Source organism: Sciurus carolinensis, chromosome 14 (assembly GCF_902686445.1).
Source record: "Sciurus carolinensis chromosome 14, mSciCar1.2, whole genome shotgun sequence".
NCBI classification, from domain to species: domain Eukaryota; kingdom Metazoa; phylum Chordata; class Mammalia; order Rodentia; family Sciuridae; genus Sciurus; species Sciurus carolinensis.
This window is the reverse complement of record NC_062226.1, coordinates 69,974,835-69,995,759: the sequence shown is the minus strand read 5'-3', so window position 1 is coordinate 69,995,759 and position 20,925 is coordinate 69,974,835. Positions and strand designations below refer to the sequence as shown.

General features: G+C 37.6%; 1 protein-coding gene and 1 non-coding gene across 3 annotated transcripts in view; one reads left to right on the top strand and one right to left on the bottom strand.

The window, feature by feature from the left end:
* Pip5k1b (phosphatidylinositol-4-phosphate 5-kinase type 1 beta) overlaps positions 1–20,925 on the bottom strand; it is a 313,915-nt gene that overhangs the window by 183,497 nt on the left and 109,493 nt on the right. For both annotated transcript variants that reach the window (XM_047524303.1, XM_047524302.1), the window contains 2 exons: positions 11,209–11,292; positions 7,929–7,997 (listed from right to left, as the gene is read on the bottom strand). In XM_047524303.1, the coding sequence (XP_047380259.1) occupies positions 7,929–7,997 (69 nt within the window). In that variant the 5' untranslated portion in view covers positions 11,209–11,292. The remainder of the gene's footprint in view (positions 1–7,928; positions 7,998–11,208; positions 11,293–20,925) is intronic.
* On the top strand, positions 20,136–20,209 carry Trnan-guu (transfer RNA asparagine (anticodon GUU)). The gene has a single exon. It is a non-coding gene; the product is annotated as a tRNA-Asn (tRNA).

The following is a 20,925-nucleotide window of genomic DNA, read 5'->3' as shown; positions in this document are numbered from 1 at the left end:
ATGCTTTAGAAACTAATAGGGTTATTTAATAACTCCCCATCTCTATACTGTGAAGCCCACCTCCTTGCTGCTCAATTTTCTAAACCCAAAAGCAGCCCACATCTTTGTCCCTCATTTCAGAAGCCACTGCTACTGGAAAGGACACAGTGTCTTGCTCCAGCACACCCTGTGCACCGTGCCATGCCCAGGTCTGACTGCAGCCAGCATCAGGATGCTAAGTAACCTTCCTCCCCCACATGCAGCCCTAGGGGAGCAGTCACACCCCTGCCTTGCTTGGCTCCCACAGAATAATCTGGAAATCAGAGGCAGAGGGATCTTGCTCTCACTAACAAAAACTGTGACTTCACTCATTAATACTCTGCTTTGTCCAGTATGTGTTCATGTCTATTAAACTGTTTGATCGTCACAGCAATATAAGCCATTTAGAGTAGGAATTAACTACATTTTATCACTGAGGAAAACTAAGATACAAATCAATTAGAAAAAGTGCCCAGGGTTAGAAACTAATATCTGGACTCATATCCAACCCTCTTCTTAACAGGTTAGTTTGGTTTGGGCAAGGTTTTTCAGCCTTGGCACTAGCAACATTTAAGTGATTCTTTGTCTTGGAGATCTTTCCTGTGCATTGTAAGATGCAGAATCCCTGGTCTCCACCTCCTGGAAGCCAACAGCACCAGCTCCCAACAATCAAAAAATGTCTCTAGACTTTGCTAAATGTTCTCTGGTGGGCAAAATGGCTGGTTGAAAACACTGTGGTATGGGTTTGAGGATTAGGGTGAACTCAGTATCACATATGAAAGGGCCACTTTCCTAGAGACCAGTGTAGCTGCTGCTCAGGGCAAACACAAAGACGTCTCTGTTAAGCTATAGAGTGTGGTTCCCTCAGGGCATAGAACAAGTCTGCTTGTTTTAGGGAAGTGGTGGCTTTCTAGAATCGAAAGAAAGGAAGACTGATTGGGACACATGTCAGCTCACTTCCCCTCCAAAACTTTGACATGTTGTTTATTCAGTTCTTAAGTAGGCAATATGTTCACATGGTTCAAAATTAAATATGCATAAATAGGTATATTCAGAGATGTCTTTCCCTAACTCAAGAACCTTACCACAGAATTCTTCCTAGAGGCCACTAATATTATCGGCTGCCTTATGTGGCTTCCCTGAGAGGTTTTATAAAAGAACTTTTATTCAAACAAATGTTTCTTCTTAGATCACAGTGTCTCTGGGTCATTACCTTGAATGTGTCTCCTGTTTAAAAAGTAATAAAAGATGTCTTTCCCTTATAACTTGGTGAGGTCCAGGCATTATTCCCTTCCACCCCATTGCTGTCTGCCTCTACTGATGAGGAAAAACCAGCAGGGGCCCTGAGATGAAACAGCGACCAAGGCTGAAGAAATAAAACAAGATGAGAAACTTTGCTGGGGCACCAGGGCCAAGGCCCCCTACCTCCGTGTGTCCTGATCCAATTGGTTTCCTACCACACATGGTGGAAGCTGGTTAAAGAGATGTGGCATCCCCCTAGTCAGGTGTTGGAGGCAAAGGCAGGGAAACTCTGCAGTCACCAGAACCAGAATCTCCCAGTGGAGGCCTGTTTGGGGTAAGAACCCAGAAGGAGCAAGAAGCAAAAGAGGTAGAGGCCTACGTGCAGAGGAAGAGAGGAGGAAAAACAAATGGTGGTAGGAAACACTTCCCATGCCAGTCCACACCCAGGTGCCTGGGAAGTGCTATCTGTTCTAATGGATAGATCATGAAATCAGGACATCCGGTGGTTGGAATTTGTATCATCTTCCTGACAAAGACAGCTAGGTGACCTGTCATGTGTCACTGAACTGCCCTGCTATCTGCTGTTTTTGGAAGGGTGGAGTTGGATGGGCAATTTTTTTCACACTTAAAATAGAGAATTCTTGGATAGCTGGCTTCAGTCAGTATTTGACCTAGGTTTATTCCGTCCTTAAAGTGAAGTCATGCCCTGTCTCCTGCTTCCTGCTAAATCTCTCACCCTGTTCCAAAACCAAAACCAAAATGATATTCTTTCCCCAATATTTTTTACTTCTATCAATGGCAGGAATGTTCCTGTAGCCACTCTGATTGGAAAATTTCAGGTCAGTCTTCACTGTGATTTTTTTAAAAATATCTCTTTCCACTTTTTTTTTTTTTTTTTTTTTTTGGGATGAGGGATTGAACCCAGGGACTCTCAACCACTGAGCCACATCTCTAGCCCTTTTTATTTTTGAGACAGGGTCTCACTAAGTTGCTCAGGGCCTCACTAAGTTGCTAAACTTGGCTTTGAACTTGTGTTCCTCCTGCCTCAACCTCCAGAGATGTTGGGATCACAGGTGTGCACCATCATACCTGGCTTTCCTCTTTTTGAACCCATATTTATATCCAACTGTGTTGTATGACTAACAGAAAAGCTTCCCGTATCATTGTCCCCTGGCTGCATGTAACCTGCACACTGTGACTATGTTTGCATAGTTCTTGCATCATTTCATTATCCTCCACGATGTCCAAGGGACCTCACTGCCTATAACTTATACTTTAGCCATCAGCCACATGTTCTACTGAAGTTTAAATTTTCCAAAAGTAAGATAAAAATATTCAACTCCTTGGTCACCTTGGTACATTTCAAAACTCAACAGCCATATGTAGCCTTTGGTCACTGCATTAGTACAGATGATAGAACATTTCTATCACTACAGCAAATTCCCCTGGACACTGGCCTAGAACATATAATTCAAAGTCCTTAAATCATACCCAAGACTAGGTGTCACTGAGATCCAGACTACACTTCCAAAATTACCTGTTACTTTCCCTAAACACTGACACCTGGCTTTGTTCAGTCTGGTCTCTCCCCCTCCTCCATCAAACCACATTCACCCCTAATTCTGTGCCTGTGCTCATCAAATTTCCTATCAAGAAGACAAATAAGTAGGTAAAATGGAAAACACAGTCAACTAAAGGAGTTGGAGTTTTTGTCATGACAAAAGACAATGAGACATTATAAACTTTTGTCCCAGCAACATGCTCTGCTAACTAACAAGCCTGGGGAAAGCCCCAGAACATTGTTGTGAGTTTTGAGCTCATCAGGACTTGTAAGATGATTAAATAAAATGCTACTTATTTTGGCACTTACTCAATACTGATGTGGTTCATCAATTTTTCTTCACATGCGATCATATTTTTTCCTCCTAGATAAATTGTAAGGTCATGGGAAGCAGATAAAAGTTCTAACAGATATTTCTTCTGCATCCTTTTCTTCTCTTTCTCACTTTTTTACACTGAAAGCAGGTCAGAGGTTGTAAAATGGCTGCAGCTTGTGGCCCTGATCTGTTCCACGGGCATGTTGTTGTGCCTAGGGTATATTTTTTAAAAAACTGGAAATAGCTGCTGATTTAAAAATTTTCACATCAAAATGCTTATTTCTGGTTTCCTGCAAAATCAGAGCAAATGGCAGTCCTGGGCAAGCACTCATGCATTGCTCTGTCAGTTGGAGCAGAGTACCACCTGCCCCTTATGGGAAGGCATTTATTCTCTGGCTGGTTCCCCTGTTATTTCACTCCTTTATTTCCTGTCTGGTGGCTTTAGGCTTTTGCATTTACAATTCTTGCAGAAGACACCCAGTGAATTACCTGAGAATGGAAATACTAGATTCTGTAAATAGAGTAAGGCAGTTCTTAATGCCTGTCTTAATGGGAAATATGTTTGTTTTCAGCAGCTAAAACCAAACTTATTTTAGCTCTTAGTTGACAACATTGACCTCAGGTTTAACACTACTTCCTGGGCTTGCCAAGAACTGATAATGGCTTAGGAGAATGATCAACTGGAGTTTGGAAAAAAGCAGTCATCCTAAACAATCATGTGCAAGTAATCAAGACAGGGAGAGTATAGAATTGTTCCATGAAACTGAGTGTTCCCTAAAAAACAAGTGGAGACCATAACACTCGTGGAGTGTTGCTTTTTGTTGCCCAGTAAATCTTGGGCATTATACAGAAAGCCTAAGCCAGCTGTTTAACACAGACCTATACTGGTTCCTTCTTTTTCAGTCACCTCATTATAGACCACTGACTACAGTTGTTTACAAGTGTTACTTCCCTCAATCTACTGTAAGTTCCTCATTGACTCCTTTGGTCTCTTCCTAGCACAGTAGATCTGGGCTCCTTAACTTGGGCTTCCTGGATTGGCTTAAGTCACAGCAAAGACACAATGGCGCATCAGAGTTTCTTATTAAACAGGTACATAGCCTGTGGTTGGAGCTTTAGGACTAGAAAAGAAATTTTAAGTTATCTGTAAAGGCTATAGCTAATGAAGTTCATGGTAGTCTTGATGACATCCATTTAGTCTGTGATTTGTCATTTCCAGTTTCTTTGTCATTTGTGCATTTGCAAACCACAACTTTTATGTTCTCATTAAGATGAGAGGTAAAAAGCGAGATAAGCCAATCTCAAAAAACTAAAGTACGAATGATCTCGCTGATAAGCGGATGAGGACATATAATGGGGGGTGGGAGGGGTTAGGGTTAGGGTTAGATTTAGGGTTAGGGATAAGGAGGGTGGTAAGAATGGAGGAAGGAAGGACTGTATAGAGGGAAAGAGGGGTGGGAGGGGTGGGGGAGAAGGGAAAAAAATAACAGAATGAATCAAACAACATTGCCCTATGTAAATTTATGATTACACAAATGGTATGCCTTGACTCCATGTACAAATAGAGAAACAACATATATCCCACTTGTTTGCAATAATAAAAAAAATTAAAACATTTAAAAAAATTTTAAAAAATATGATACCTTCAGATAAAACTCAAAAACAATTTCAAGTAATGAATATGCTTAGGGCAATCATATCAATTGTATATGCTTCCCTCCAGCAGTTAAAAAACATGTAGCTTAATGCCTGATTTATTAAATATGACAGCAAATGAAAAAAAAAAGATGAGAGGTAAAAGTATTAAACTACATGGGGCCAACTGGTGCATAATATTGGTAGAGACTAAGTGCAGAGGGAGCAAAACTGCTCTTCTCTGGGACCATGAATCCAACCAGGTACAAATATACTAATCATAATATTTAATCCATACTTTCCCACCTGGGCTAAGAGGATACTACAGTTTCTCCCCAGTGCCTTAAAAATCAAGATTCATTAAATGTGACCATTCTCCTTTTTATAACTAGTTTAATGACTATTTCATACTAGAAAATGTGGCTAATGTGACATAACTCTATCATGATGAACTTCTCCAGGTCTGTAAAAGACATATGTTTCTTCTCTAACCACATATAACCCATATGTTTAGTAATAATGCTCAAATTATGCTGTGGAATGATGTTTCATTTATTGTCTGGAATTCAGAATGCACTTTTTCCTCATTTAAAAAAATAGGAAAAATATTTTCTTATCTCCTCTCTTATGACAGTTCTCCTATTCTCAAATGCATTTAAAGCTCACACTCAGGCATTACTCAGGCATTTCTGTCTTCTAGTTTCAAGTTCTTTCATCTGGGAAATGGTTTATGGGGCCAAGAGGGAAACACATTTGCAAAAGCAAATGTGCCTCACATTATCACCTCTTCTAGTTCTATCAGTAACACCTTCTCCAGTTCAAAGATGGTCTGCTTAATGGAGAAGAATTAAGTGGAATAATTCGGCTAAGATTTTATCTGTCAGCAAAGCAATATTCTTGGTAAGTGACCCTTTCTTCCTGCTGTGCATATCAATACCATATTATTGAAGGTTAAGGTTCTAGGTGATGTGCTGGTTTTTGTTTTCCAGTGCTTTTCTTAGAGGAGTTGCATACCTCCTCTTCCATCGCTTACAAACCTTTTAAAATCAGAGATCACCAAAAAGATCTCAGCTGTTTGTTGGTATTTTGTTTTGTGTGTGGGGTTAAGTTTTTTCATTGTTGTTCCCCTTAACTTTCCTTTGTCTTCTTTTATGTACTGAAATGACTTGTTATCATAGAATCTAATTTTAGTTTTTATAACTTTCCCAAGACTGCTGAGCTAAATATTCCATTAGAGACATTAAAGACAGAATCCTATCTAGAATATTACTTACAACCTTCTTTACTAAATTCTGGGGCCAGGCTGGGGATACAGCTCAGTGGATAGAGTGCTTGCCTCATAAGCACAAGGCCCTGGGTTCAATCCTCAGCAACACACACACACACACACACACACACACACACAAAATGTCACGATCACATTCTTTCCATTATGTTTGCATCACAAAGGAGCTCCTATAGGTCAGGATTCAGTCAACAGTCTGTGCACTTCCATGCTGGACACCCACTGAAGTAATGACAGGCTTAGAGATGGTTAAAGAGTAACCATCTCTATGTTGGTCTCATGACTGACTGAGTTTACATGGAGTCTTGGGTAAACAAAGGTTAAGTATTTGGTTTTACTCCCAGTGTCTAAAAACAAATAATAATAGTATATTGTTACCTTTGGCCAGATGCACAAATTTTATAAGATAATATGGTGACATTTCTGAGCTCTGAGTCCTTACTCTGCTTTTCCCTAACCACACCATCATTCCGAATGACAACTTCCCTGTTTATCCTTCTAGGTTTGGATGAGTAGAAAATTCAGATAAGAAAGATGTATCAGGAAAAAGGACATCTTATCCCCCCAAAAAACTGAACAGGAAATGTATCATGTTAGTCTGATCATCTGAATACGTGGCTAGATCAAATGGTTCAAGAACTTAATGATAAAATGTCTCACCAGTGATTTATCCAAGAGTAACAGGTAAAAGGTAAAATTAAAAAATTAAAATAAAATAAAACTTCAATACACAAACCTCCTCTCTCAAGAGGTCAGGAGGGCAAGAACTTTTAAAGCTCTAATGTATAGTCTATTTATAATCAGGAGTATCAGAACCTGGGGACACATTTTACCCAGGAATGTCTCTGAACATTAACTTGCTTGCTAGGAGCCAAGAATTTATCAAATTCAAAGAGTAGTAAGATAAGATATATTGGGAAGTCTGGAAAAGAGAAATTCTTGAGAAATGGGCTAAAGACATGAAAACTGAGAGGCTCAGAAAAAGCGTGTGTGTGTGTGTGTGTGTGTGTGTGTGTGTGTGTGTAGAATTTCACAAAGCTCTGTTTAAAATTCAAAGGTAAAAAATGTTTAAAATTTTTACAGAAAGCAACAAGTCCATTAAAGAAATCATATACTCGATGCTGAACACTATGTTCCCTTAATGAACCTTCTTAGGAATAATAACTTCCTTCCTTCTTAGTCTATCATAGAAAGTATGGTGGGCAGAAAAATGGCCCCCAAAGATGCCCTTGCCCTAATCCTTGGGACCTGCATGTCACATTATATGGCAAAGAGGAGTTGAGGCTGCAAAGGAAAATAAAGTTGCCATTCAGCTGACTCTAAAATAAAGAAATCACCCCGGACTTGAACGCAGGAGGGTTCCATGTAATCACACAGGTCCTTCAGAGTGGCAGAGTGATTTAGCAGGAGAAAGTGCCCAGCAGACACTGCTGGGTTGGAGATGGATGGGAGCCCTGGTGTGGGGAATGCAGACAGCCTCCAGAAGCTGGAAAGAACAAGGAAATGGACTCTGCCCCCTAGATCTTCCAGGAAGAAATGCAGTTCTGCAGACCCCAAGGAGACCCACGGCAGGCTTCTGACCTTCAGAACTATAAGGATTTGTGTTATTCAACGGCCAAGTTTGTGGTATAGCAACAACAGAAAGCTAAGAGAGTAACTTAAAGCTGCTTTGGAAGGCTGGGGAGATAGCTCAGTAAGTAGAGTGCTTGCCTTACAAGCACAAAGCCCTAGGTTCAATCCCCAGCACCGCAAGGAGGGAAAAAAAAAAAAAAAAAAAAAGCTGCTTTGGACAAAGAAAAGGCTTCTGACAATATTAACCTGCCAAACAGTAGACCAGGGCTACTGCTGAAAGAAAGAAAAAAGACGCTTACCTTTTTATAGGTTTTTTCTTCATTTTGTTTTCCAGGAGCTGCATCTCCATTTTCAGCAGCTGACGACATCTACAAGGGAAAAATAATTCCATTTGAATTTAAACTTTACTTTGAAACACAACATACTAATAATATTACTGCTAACTAAAGGAGGCATTTTTAACTTTGTTTTTGTTATCACTATTGCTGTTGTTTCTAAGAAAGAAAGAAATTCGCAGAATTAAAAAAAAAACCCACTTTGTTCCCTAGTCTTTGTGAAATCAACCTTTACTTTCCAATCATTTTGGTAGTATACTTAACTCTGTAAACTCTAAGATTAAGGCTATGGAAGGCCAAGTATATATCATGTATATAAGTGTCTTCCTATGAAACCATATAAAACTTTTCTTCTGGTTATAAATGCTTACTATAAAAATATCTGGAAAGTACCAAAAACTATGAATCAGAGAAAAAAAAATCATTCTTAATTCTACTTCCCATAAGCAACTCCATTATTCACAATTTCGCATATTTGTTTCCACCTTCTGCTCTAGGCATTTTTATATAAAAAATATTATAATACCATCTTAGTATTTTCACTGAATATTAATGTACTCAAGTATTTTCCCATTTGATGATAAAAATCTCATTGTAAGAAGAATAATATTTTTCTACTTGCAAGATATACCACTGTCGGAAAACTAATGTATGTCAATGCTTTAGTTAATAATGCTAATATTGGAGGACAGTAGAAGTGGTTCAAGGGGTTTGCTTCTGAAAATAACACAATATTTATTTTGTACTTAACACCTTCAATGTGTTCTTGGATGAGATTCTTGGAACTACTAAATCATCCCAAGGTTTTAAAATTTTCATTTTCTTAAAATACATTGCTAAATTTCTTTCCAAGAGGACTATATCCATTCAGCAGTGAGTGGGAGCTTGCTTCATGACACACTTAGCAACAATTACTATTGTTTTCCATATCTTTGTTAATCTGACAGTGAAAGGTATTTCCTGAATTAAGTAATTAATTAATCTATCAGTACTGAGGATTGAACCCAAGAATGCTTTACCGCTGACCTATACCCCTAGCTCTTTTTATTCTTTATTTTAAAACTGAGTCTCACCAAGTTGCCCAGACTGGCCTCAAATTTGCAATTCTCCTGCCTCAGCCTCCTAGCTGGGACTATAGGTGTGTGCCATGGCACCAGGTCACCTCTCCTGATTTTAATTCGCTTCTTTGAAAATTACTAGTGAGGGTTAACATTGTTTTTCGCATCATTGTAAGCTCTTTGTGTTTCTTCCTTTGAATTTTCCATTGTTTTGCTCATCTATTAGGGTCTTAGTAATTCAGATGTTGATATTTACCTATAGTGATTATTAATATTAGTGATTTCTTTATTGATTTCTATGTTTTAAGACTATGAATCTATTATCAAGTACATTATTAATATTTTTCTGTTGTTGCATATTTTAAAATTTATTTTATAATTAGGATACAGAGAAGCTTTATAGTTTTACACACTTAGCTGTTGTTTATCTGTGATTTTTCCCAGTGTTTTTAGATAAAATACTTTTTCTTACAGACAAATATGGATGTTCAAACGTGTTTCTCTTACTTCTCACTAAAACTTTCATCTTTAACTTCAAATTCATCTGAATTTTAAATTCTGTGATAAACAAGGTAACTGTACACTCAGAGCTACAATATTTGAGAGTCTTATCTTAAATTGCATACAAAGCATTTAATACAGCAAGGAGGGGTAGATAAACTTCTGATTTTCTTAGAAGTCTTTGAACCATACTTCAAATCCTGGATTTTTAATAATGGCCATGTTTGGTATACCGAAGAATTCACCAGTCAATTCTCTGCACTGGAACTAGTTGATTGAGTTTACCCGGGCTGCCAATATCTTGTGTGACCAGAGCTACACAGGAATGTGAAAGCGTGGACCATGGCAAGCACACGTTACCAGGTCTATTTCTACCCAACCATCAAACCACCCTGCTTCCGTTTTAATTGTTCTGACCTATTTATCCAATCTGTCCATATTAGAATAGGGAGTTTTAAGGACAGGTGTTTCACAAGTGACTGCTTCCCTCTGTATCGGTTTAATTTGTTTAAAGAACAATTGAGTTTTCTAGTCTCCTTGGGATAATATTTTAGTGAGTTCTGAATGAAATACTAGGAAAATTAAAATGCCTGAAAGGCTTTAAAATATCAGGCTCAGGATAAAAAACAAACCTTCAAGTGCTCAATAGAGCCAGGAGAATAAAGACCTCCCTGAAGAATGAACTTCAGTAAATGCACATCGAAGACTTAGCAGCTTTTAAAATGCAAGCACTTCAAGAGCGACTCTGAAGGGTGCTTGAAAAAGCCACCTCAATGAGAAATTGACTAACTGGCATGAAAGAAGGATGGATGATGAGATGGTCTTAAAGTATTTTTTTATTAGTTTGTAAATCACCCCTGACTTGACAGTAGGGGAGAGGAGGAGAGAAATGAGTAAATTTTAGTCTGAAAAAATCAATTCCTTTTAAGGTACACAAAGCAGATAATAATGATAGAGGAGGGCCCTGAACTACCACCTGAATTCAAAGGGTTTTGTTTGGTTTTATTTTATCCTTCTGTAGAGTGATGTTCATCAAAGGTCACAGAGACTTATTAACCAGAGACATCTGGGTTGGAGAGGCAAATGGGATGCTTGGGAATGGGCTGATAAAGTGCAAAGAACTGTTAAAATGGTGACAGCGGTGTTTACGATTTCTTCTTAGTCTTGTTATATTTCCACACCACTTATAATACTTCATTTGCAATTACAGAAGTCAAGGTAAGTTTAGATCAAAGACATTGTTTTTAAAAACATTATAATTGTATTTCATATACACATAACAGGAAGAAGGAAAGACATTCTCAGAAGTACTGATTATCTACAGATAATGGGATTATAAATGCTTTAGGTTTTCATTTTTATATTTTGCTATATTCTCCAAGTATTCTGCAGTGAGTGCTACTACATTCAACGATAAGAAAAAACTACTAGTATTAAAAATTTACACTCATTGTAATTAATGGCAGAGACCACATCTGGGTTTTGTCCCTTCAGACATGTCAATACCCACAAATTCTCTGACTTCTGTTTGCTTAATATTTGTTTTAAATTTGATAATGTCAAAGTTAAAGGTCATGAATGGGGCACATGTGTTAAGATATCTGTAAATAAGTATACAATAAAAAGATAAGGGCTCTATACTGCATAGTCAGAAATAATTAAAAATATAGACTATAGTTTCTTACCTTTGTAAATGAAATGGCAAGTCATCTGTAGTTGGTAGTGATGGGTGGCCTATTCATGTTGCAACTCTTTTCCTTCCCAGGTTCCTGTTAAAATAAAAATCACTGGTCAATATTTATTTATATCCCTATCTCCCAGGGATACGTACATACAAAATTTTAAAAAAGAAATGCATATGAAGGAAAACTAAAGAGGCAATGAGATGATACCACCATTGTGAGTTATGCATAGGACATAAGCCATGTAATCCAATATGGCGTTGAAGAAATGGCAGTCTTCAATTTGTCTCTGAGGTCCCTAATTACCACAGCACAGGAAGACATGATCAGCTCCCAGAGGCCCATTGTCCAAGAGATAAAAGCAAGCCAGTTGTTAAAACAAACCACAGGTATTAAGAGGATTGAATGAAAATTTCTCTTGTGTGTTTTCATAGAGGGGACCTCATTTGACATGTGGACAATTTTTCATTTCACTATGATATATCAACTGTGATTTTCACTAGAGTTGCTTAGATGACTTGACTAAAAAAACAGAATTCAACGAACCTCTTTGGGTATAATTATGTTTTACATGGAAGAGATATTTGCTCACTGTAATCAACTTTTGAAATGCAGAGAAATATAAAGTAAAAATGAATCAGGTCCCACCTTTTGTTCCCCCTGGAGATAACCAATGTTAACTTCTGCTGTACAGACTTTCAAAATCTCCCTGTGCTTATTTATACACACACATGCACACACACACACACACACACACACACACACACACACACTTTCTTCTACTTGATCTTACCAATGTATTTTAGATATATTTTTTTCAAATCTACAATCTACTCATTTAAAAATAACTGCAAAATATTTCACAAGATGGACATATCATCATTTAACCACTCTCTTGTAGCTAAACATTCAGACTATTTCTAGGGTTGGCTACTATAACCAGAGCAGGAATAAACAGCCTTACTCAAACATCCTTAGTGTTTGAGTACTTTTACTTCTGTGGGAAAGAATCTTAGGAGTGCAATTGTGATAAGCACATTAACTATTCAAATGACTATTGCTACATTTCTTTCTGTTAAAAGGTCCAAGCAATCAGTTCAACAGTGCATGATGAGTGTCTGCTTATTGACATATTTAACAGTGCTGGATGTTCGCCATCTTTAAGTGTTTGCCAATCCCATGGACAGAACATGGCATCTCAGTTTTATTAGTGCAAGTTTTCTCACTACTAATGTGGGCTGATTTATTGGTGATTTAAAAATTTCAGTTCATGTTCTTTGCCTATTTTTATACTGAACTGATTATCTTTATTCTGACCAATTTATAGGATCCCTTAGTATGGTAACCATTAACTTTTGTCACATGGGGTGCAAGCAATTGTTCTTCAACTGGCTTTGTTGATAGTGTCTTCTCATACAGACATTTAAAATTTTTATATAGTGAAATCTGCCAATTTTTCCATTATAGGATATGGCAGAGAGTTCCTCCTAACCTGATGTTATACATCCATTCTCCCATATTTTCTTCTAACACCTTTATAGTTTCATTTTTAAACGTTAGATCTTTACTCTAAATGGAATTGAATCCAAATGCAATAATTTCCTGATGGAAAGCTAATTATCCCAACATCATTTACTTTATAATCTAACTTTTCCTTACTGGCAAGACATGCCACTTTTAGCCTATATTCAGTTTTCCTATGTACCTCAATTATCTACGGACTCTACTCTGTTCCAAAGATTTACCTGTGGATTATTGAGCTAAAGCACTTCTTTTAAAAGCAGGATGCTTTGATATCTGCTGGTGCAAGTTTCCCATAGTATTGTTCTTCCATGTTTGGCAATTTTCTTGTATTTATGTATTTATTCAGACTTTAAAATCATATTCATTAGCCAGGTGTGGTGGCATATGCCTGTTATCCCAGTAGATCAGGAGGCTGAGGCAGGAAGATCACAAGTTCAAAGCCAGCCTCAGTAATTTAGCAAGGCCCTAAGCAACTTAGCGAGACCCTGACTCAAAAAATAAAAAAGGGCTGGGCATATGGCTTGGTGGTTAAGTGATCCTGGATCAATTCCTGGTACCTAAATAAATAAATAAATAAATAAATAAATAAATAAATCATATTCATTGATCTGACAACACCTTCATCCTCCAAGTTTGGATTCTGACTAGAATTTTATAAAATTTTATATACTAACTTGGAAAGGACTTAGAATATTAAGTTTTCTCATTTAATAAGATGGTATAGCTCTTTACTTCTTTTGCTACTTGTTTTTTAAAATTTGTCCTAAGGCTTATTAATTCATTTTTAGATGTTTCATTTTTCAAATGTGTGTTTTCCTATTTGCATTTCTTTTTTAATAATGTTATTGTATTTTTATACATTTAATTAATTAACGAATTAATTAATTAATGTGGGGCTGAGGTTTGAACCCAGTGCCTCACACATGCTAGGCAAGTGCCTTTCTATTTGCATTTCTAACCAGTTATTAATTCATATGAAGAAAAATTATTGGATTTTATCCATTATCTTCTGTTCAGTTATTTTAACAGAACCTTTTATAGAATTCTAAAAGATTTTAGGTAGATTCTCAGTCACAGTACCTGCAATATTTATATGATTTAGTTCAATTTCTTTTCTTCTTGCATTCACTGAACTTCTAAAACAATGCTGAGTCACAGCAGTTGAGAAATAGCAGTGCCTGGCTTTTAGAAAAATCTCCTTCAGTAGTCCCCATCTACCATGGTGCCCTTGTCGGGCAGATTCTTTCTGCTATTCCTAGTTCACTTTTAGTTTCTATTAGGAAATGTCTACTGAACTACATAAAATGTATTTTCAGCATCAGTTGACATAATTATAATTGTTCTGCCTTATTCTGTTGTACCAATGTAGAAATTTGATGGATATTATAATGCAGAAATTCACCCTTGTATTTATAGAATAAACTCTGTATTTATAGAATATAAGTTGGGTTTGATTTGCTAACTTTTAAAAAAGGACATAGTCATGAGTGATAGTGGAAGACTGTTGTGGCTCCATCATTACTGGTATTAAGGAATTGATATTTTACATAAAACTGGAAGGGTTTTTAATCTTTAAATATATTCAGCTTTTGTTCTATAATTATTTATCTCCTGGGATTTATAACGACTTTTGATCAAATTTTGATAACTTATAATTTGTTAGAAGCCATCAATTTCCTTTAGATGTTAACTTGTATGTTGACTGTTGTATATACAAAAATACAAAGAACCCAATCAATAAATGGGCTAGGGAACTAAAGGGACACTTCACAGAAGATATACAAGCGATCAACAAATAAATGAAAAAAATGTTCAACATCTCTAGTTTTTACAGAAATGCAAATCAAAACCAACCCAAGATTTCATCTCACCCCAATTAGAATGGCTATTATCAAGAATACAAGCAATAATAGGTATTGGTAAGGATGTGCAGGAAAAGGTACAGTCATACATTGCTGGTGGGATTGCACATTGGTGCAACCACTCTGAAAAGCAGTATGGAGATTCCTCAGAAAACTTGGAATGGACCCACCATTTGAACCAGCTATCCCACTCCTCAGTTTATATCCAAAGGACTTAAAATCAGTATATATAGTGATGCAGTTACATCAATGTTTATAGCAGCTCAATTCACACAGCTAGAGTGTAGAACCAATCTAGATGCCCTTTGGTAGATGAATGGATAAAGAAACTGTGGTATATATACACAATGGAATATTACTCAGTCATAAAGAAGAATAAAAATTATGGCACTTGCAGGTAAATGGATGGAGTTGGAGAATATCATGCCAAGTGAGATAAGCAATCCCCAAAAACCAAAGGTTGAATATTTTCTCTGATAAGTGGATGCTGATACAAAATGGGGGTTGGGAGGAGGGGGTAAGGGAAAAATGAAGAAACACTGGAGTGTGTAGAGGGAAATGAGGGGAGGGGAGGAGACAAGGGAAGGAATGACAGTGGAATGAGACATCATTACCCTGTGTACATGTATGATTACACAAATGGTGTGACTACATCATGTACAACCATAGAAATGAAAAGTTGTACCCCATTTGTGTACAATGAATCAAAATGCATTCTGTAAAAATCAAAAATAAATAAAAATTGAAGAATCCTGAAAAAAATTGTATATATCTTTTTATTAGTCAGATTTTCCCTTTTTATTTGTCTTGTGACCACTTTCATTAATTTTAACTTTTACTGCTAATAATTCCTTCTTTTGGGGGGTTAAAAAAACTTTACATGCAATCCAAAAGCATTTAGGCTATAAATTATTCATGAATATATAAATGTTTTCCCCATAAGTTTTAAAGTAAAGTGCTCTAATTTCCAGATAACCTGTCATTTTGTATTTAATTTCAATTTCATCTAGGAATAATCTATAAGGTCTTTTTAATTTCAAGCATTTATACATTGTTATTCTTTCAGTGCCAATTTCTTGTTTTATAGCACTGGGATTAGGGAATAAGTAAAATATCTATTTCCTCCAAAACTTATTTTCTTCTATGACCATGGACATAGATTTGTGTGTGTGTGTGTGTGTGTGTGTGTGTGTGTGTGAATCTTCTGTATATATAAGGGAAAAATACAAATTCTCTGTTTATAGAGGAGAAATGCCCTATACCATCATTAACCTATATCAATATTTGTTTACTTTGTTAAATTATTAACAAAGTACACCCAAATTCCCTCATAAGGCCATTTATAGTTTTATCATGTTCTTCTTTTTCTCATTTTTTGTTTCATATATTCCATAACTACATTGGTTGGTGAATAAAGGAGATGCCTATGATAGTGTCCTTGTGAATTATGCTTTTTTTCTCCAAAAATGTCTTTTTTTATTTTATAATTTTAATCCTGCATTTCATTGTAGTCGATGCAAATATGCCCATTCCCACTGTCTTTTTGTTTGCATTTGCCTGGCATATCCTCATTCATTTCTTTATCTTCAACTTCTTTAAGGTTATTATTCTGTTTCACCTGTGTTTCTTATAAATAGCTTAAAAATAGATTTTTAATTTTTAGTTTTTACTTATCTAAGACTCTTTGTCATTTGATAGGGGACCAAAAAATTGACATGTGTTGTGGTAAGCTTGTATCTGGTTTGCTTCCATCACATTTATTAAGTGCATATGTTGTTATTGCATTTAATTTTACTCATTCCTTCTTTGCTAGATTAATTATGTTTATGATCCTATTTTTCTCATACTAACTTATTATTCCATATATATGCTGCTCATAGTTATCTTTGTACTTTAAAATCATTTAAAAAATTATATATTAAAAAAGTCTAAATGACTATATGCCATCTACATTCCCCAGGCAATTTTCTTCTTGGCTATTGTAGAGGAGACAGAGATACAGCATTTAGAGCTTCCTATGAGAAGGGAAGACTGCGGGTCACTGAAGTGTGGTCAGCAGACACCTCCAGCTGACAGCGCCTCCTGGGTCTGCCTCTGTAGGGCATCACTTCACACTAGGCCATGACCTCCCTGGGGCAGCCCCTCCTGTGACCCAATGACAGAGCAGCACTCTTCCGAAAGCTTGCTGACAAGGTGACCGAGGCTACATGGCTCGTGTGTGGGTGTTGGCCTTCGTGTTTCTTCCCTCCTTTTTGCACAGGTTGTTTTAGTTTCCTAGTGCTGCTTTTAACAAGACATTACAGATTAGGTAGCTGAAAATGATAGAAACTTATTTTCTCACAGTTCTGAAGGTTAGAAATCCAAAATCAAGGTACCAGTGGGACCATGCTCCCTCTGGGCCTCTGGATAGTCTACTTGCTTGCCTCTCTCTCACTTCTGGTGGTAACCGTCCACCCTTGGCCTTCCTTAGCTTACAGGTCTTGGCCTCAGTCACCACATAGTTTTCTCCCTGTGTGTCTCTTGTCTTCATAAGACATTTTCCTCCTCTTATAAGTACACCAGTCATATCGTGTCAGGGGCATACCCTCATGACCTGATCTTAACCTCATTATACCTGCAAAGACTCCATTCCCAAATAAGAGCACAGGTCCAGACCCTGGATAGTTAGGATTTTGGCATATCTGAATTGTGTTTTGGTGAAGATGATTCATCTGATGAGACAGGTATTAATTCCTAATAACTATCATGTACCCAAAATCTGCTTTCAGAGAACTCAACCTGTAACATCTTTTCTCTCTTCTTTACCCAAAGGTAGAGAAAGTTGTTGAACATTTTTACTCTTGCATTGCTTGCTCTACTCCAAACTACTAAATGTCTCTTCATAGATAATAAATCTCTTCTGTTTCAAGAAATATTAATTTACAACTGATAGCTAATAGTCACATTACCATCATTCATTTAGACTTAACCTTGAGTTTGTAGGATGTTCACACAACTGGTGGAACACTTTCTCAAGCAGTTCCTTCAGAAGGGGCACCTGGATGGTATGCTTGGAGCCACTCCATGTCCACAAAAGTCCTTCATTTTTCCTCATATCGAACAGATCTCTTGGCTAGTCCAAGGTCTTGCTCCACAGTCCTTTTCTCTGTCTCTGTGTAAGTATGGTATTGCTTTCTCTCGCTTCCAGGTTTATAGATGAACATTTTGATGCTACTCTCATGCTCCTGTCTGGGTAACACTGGTTTTCTTCATCAGCAAATCTGTGAGTTTTCTCATTTAGCATAGAGTTCAAAATTCCACAATGATAGATATGTTTGTTTTCATTCATTTCCCCCAGTAAAGTGAGGCTGACAAGAAGTTAATACATGGAGATCTCAGTTGGCAGCTATCTGATGACCTGCCATGAACCACGAATAAAATGTACACTATCTCAGTGAGGAACGGAGTGCATATCCTTCAGGCAGTCCTCTGTGAATATTATTTCTCATAACCAACCTTTTGATAAGAACTAGACAGTAGAGCACTCACAGTTATAACTGTGACTAGAGTCTCTGGCAAGAGGTTGGAATGCAACAATTCCAGTGGCCAAGTAAGGGCATAATCATAAGGCTCAGGCCTTCTTAGAAAATGTGTTGCTATATAATCTGACACAAGATTCCCAGTTACAACTTATTTGTAAAATGACTTCTGACATTAAACAGAACCAACATATGGTGTCATGCGGGCCGAGTGTAGAGATACCAGCTTAGCTGGCAATAATCCATGGCAGGCAATGAACATTTTTTGACTCTTTGAATATCCTTCTGGTATTTAATATTTGGATTCTATTACTTTAAGGAATAAATAATTTCTATTATTTCATAGCTTTCTAGGTTTCTATGCTTTTACTCTATTTGAGGCAAGGAAAGACACTATCTGGTTTTTTTTGTTGTTGTTGTTTAAAGAGACCCTGTCTATATTGCCTAGGCTGGCCCCAAACTCCCTGGGCTCAAGTGATCCTCCTACTTTACCTCCCTAGTGATGAGACTGTAGGTGCAAACCACCATGTTTGGCTTCCACCACCATTTATTGAGCAACTGTGATCTATGAAATGCTGTCACATACATTATTATCTCATTTAATCTTGCAAATAATTTCCTGGCACCTCCCAATTTAGCATGTGATATGTTGATACTTAAAATAGACTGTCCTATAAAGTCCATGGGGTATAGCAATTTTTAAATTTTTTTTTTTGAGGTAGGATCTCTTGCTGGGAAACTGATTGGTAGAAATGAAGCTCTTACTTGGTAAGTGAACCTAGTGACACCCCCATTCCAAGCACCTCCACTTTAGCCTGGTTTTTCTATTCTCTGTACCACTGATGGGCATCAGAAGCACCTGGGGAGCTTTTTGAAAATTCAGATTCATAGGCCACTCACCGAAACAAGTAAATTACTACCCCTCTGTGGTAGGTCTGGGGAATCAGTATTTTCAGCATGCTTTGCAGGCCTGGAATCATTTAACTACTCTGACTAACAAAGGCAATACAGATAGTTTATCACTTCAAGAGAATTGCTGGGGCTCAATAGGGAAAATAGAAACCACCGTAGATATGCTGAAGAGAAGGAATTTAATACGTGAAATTTGTTATAAATGTGATGGGTGAGCTGAGAAGCTAAATAAGGGCAGAGATAAGCATTAGCAGGAAGCCACTGTTGTTTTTAGGGCTACAGGTACAAGCAGAGGTGATGTTAACAGACCTGAGAAGCCAAAGGTATCTGTCCAGGCCAGAACAACATGGTGAATTTTGATTAGCAGAAGTTGAACCATAGAACCAGGAGTATATTTAGAGGCATGGAGAAGACATACTTGATATTGGAGATGTCACCCAAGGCAGAGAGAGGAGGAAGAACACCTTGGCCTCTCCCTTCAGCATATACCTGCCAATCTCAGTGGTCCCAGGAGTCAATTTGCTGAAAACCATCTGATCTCATGGGATGCCTAAGAAAGGCAGCCTATATGGGATGAATGCCCTGTGACACAGAACAGAGGAAGAGTGAAGAATGACTCCAAGGACAAACAGGTCAGTGAGGAGCCACAGAACAAAGCTGAAATTGTACTAAAGGTAGGAAAATAGATGTGGGGTGATGATATGTACAGGATTCATTACTCTCAATAGAAATGTGGATTGGGAGGTAGACAAACATTTCAGCTTTTATGACTCTGAGAATTTTCTAAGAGGTTAAATAGATGACCACCAGGGTCGACTGCAGCCCCTTCACCAAGTCTAGTTATGTGGAGGAAGTAAGAACGTGACTTGGGACAATTTGCCTGGGGTCCAGTCAAGAGGTCGAAGGGCTGAGAGTTGACCCAGAGTTGTCTAACTTCAAATCTTATGTTCTTCCCACCATATCATACTCCCTCTGCTACTTAGTCAACAAAACAATTAGAAGATTGTCTAATCGATATTGCATTTCCTTGTTCAATTTGTAAATACAACCAAAAGGTTAGCCAACAATATTAATTTACATAATTACTTCCTGTAAAACTTGTTCTACGTGGGGCTGGGGATATAGCTCAGTTGGTAGAGTGCTTGCCTGTTAAGCACAAGGCCCTGGGTTCAATCCCCAGCACCACAAAAAAAACAAAAACAAAACAAAAAAAAACTTGTTGTACGTGAGTGGGTCTCAACCTAAAGGGTACTTTTTAATTTACAAGGTGGTAGGGGAGCTGTTTAACACTCCATATTTACAGAAAGTTTTAGATGCCATATCACATACGGGGGCCATATTTGAGTAACCCAGCAGCAACCCTTTCAGCCTTAAATTCCCTAGTTAGGGCCATATAACTCAGTATTTTTAATTTGCCCCAGGTGAGTTTGATTCTCACACAAGGTCAAATAAGGTATAAATGGCTAATTTAGGTAAATATCCAACTAGACAGACCAACTAGTGGATGCCAGAAATGAGAGACACTAGCTCAAGTCCTTACTGGTCTTCCCAGAAAAACAAACAGTTCATTGCGTACAGATGAAGTGAGGCAACGAAGGACTAATGGAAAGAATACCAAAACAGGCTCTGAAGGTCTGGGTTTTATGGCCATCTCTGCTACAGGCTCTCTGTGACCTTGGGCCTTGATCCATTTCTCTTCTACCATGAATTGTGCTGATCGCATCATGTAGTTTTTCTAGTTGGTGCCATTGCCGAGATTTTTAGGTAGAGCCTCACCTCACAGCCTCTTTGGAATGATGAGGGGGTTCATTGATTATTTAATCATTCTGAGTGCTATCTGCCTTAAAGGAATTGAGCTTCCACAGGCTAGCCACGTTCAAATGTGGGTGGGTGTATATTCACAT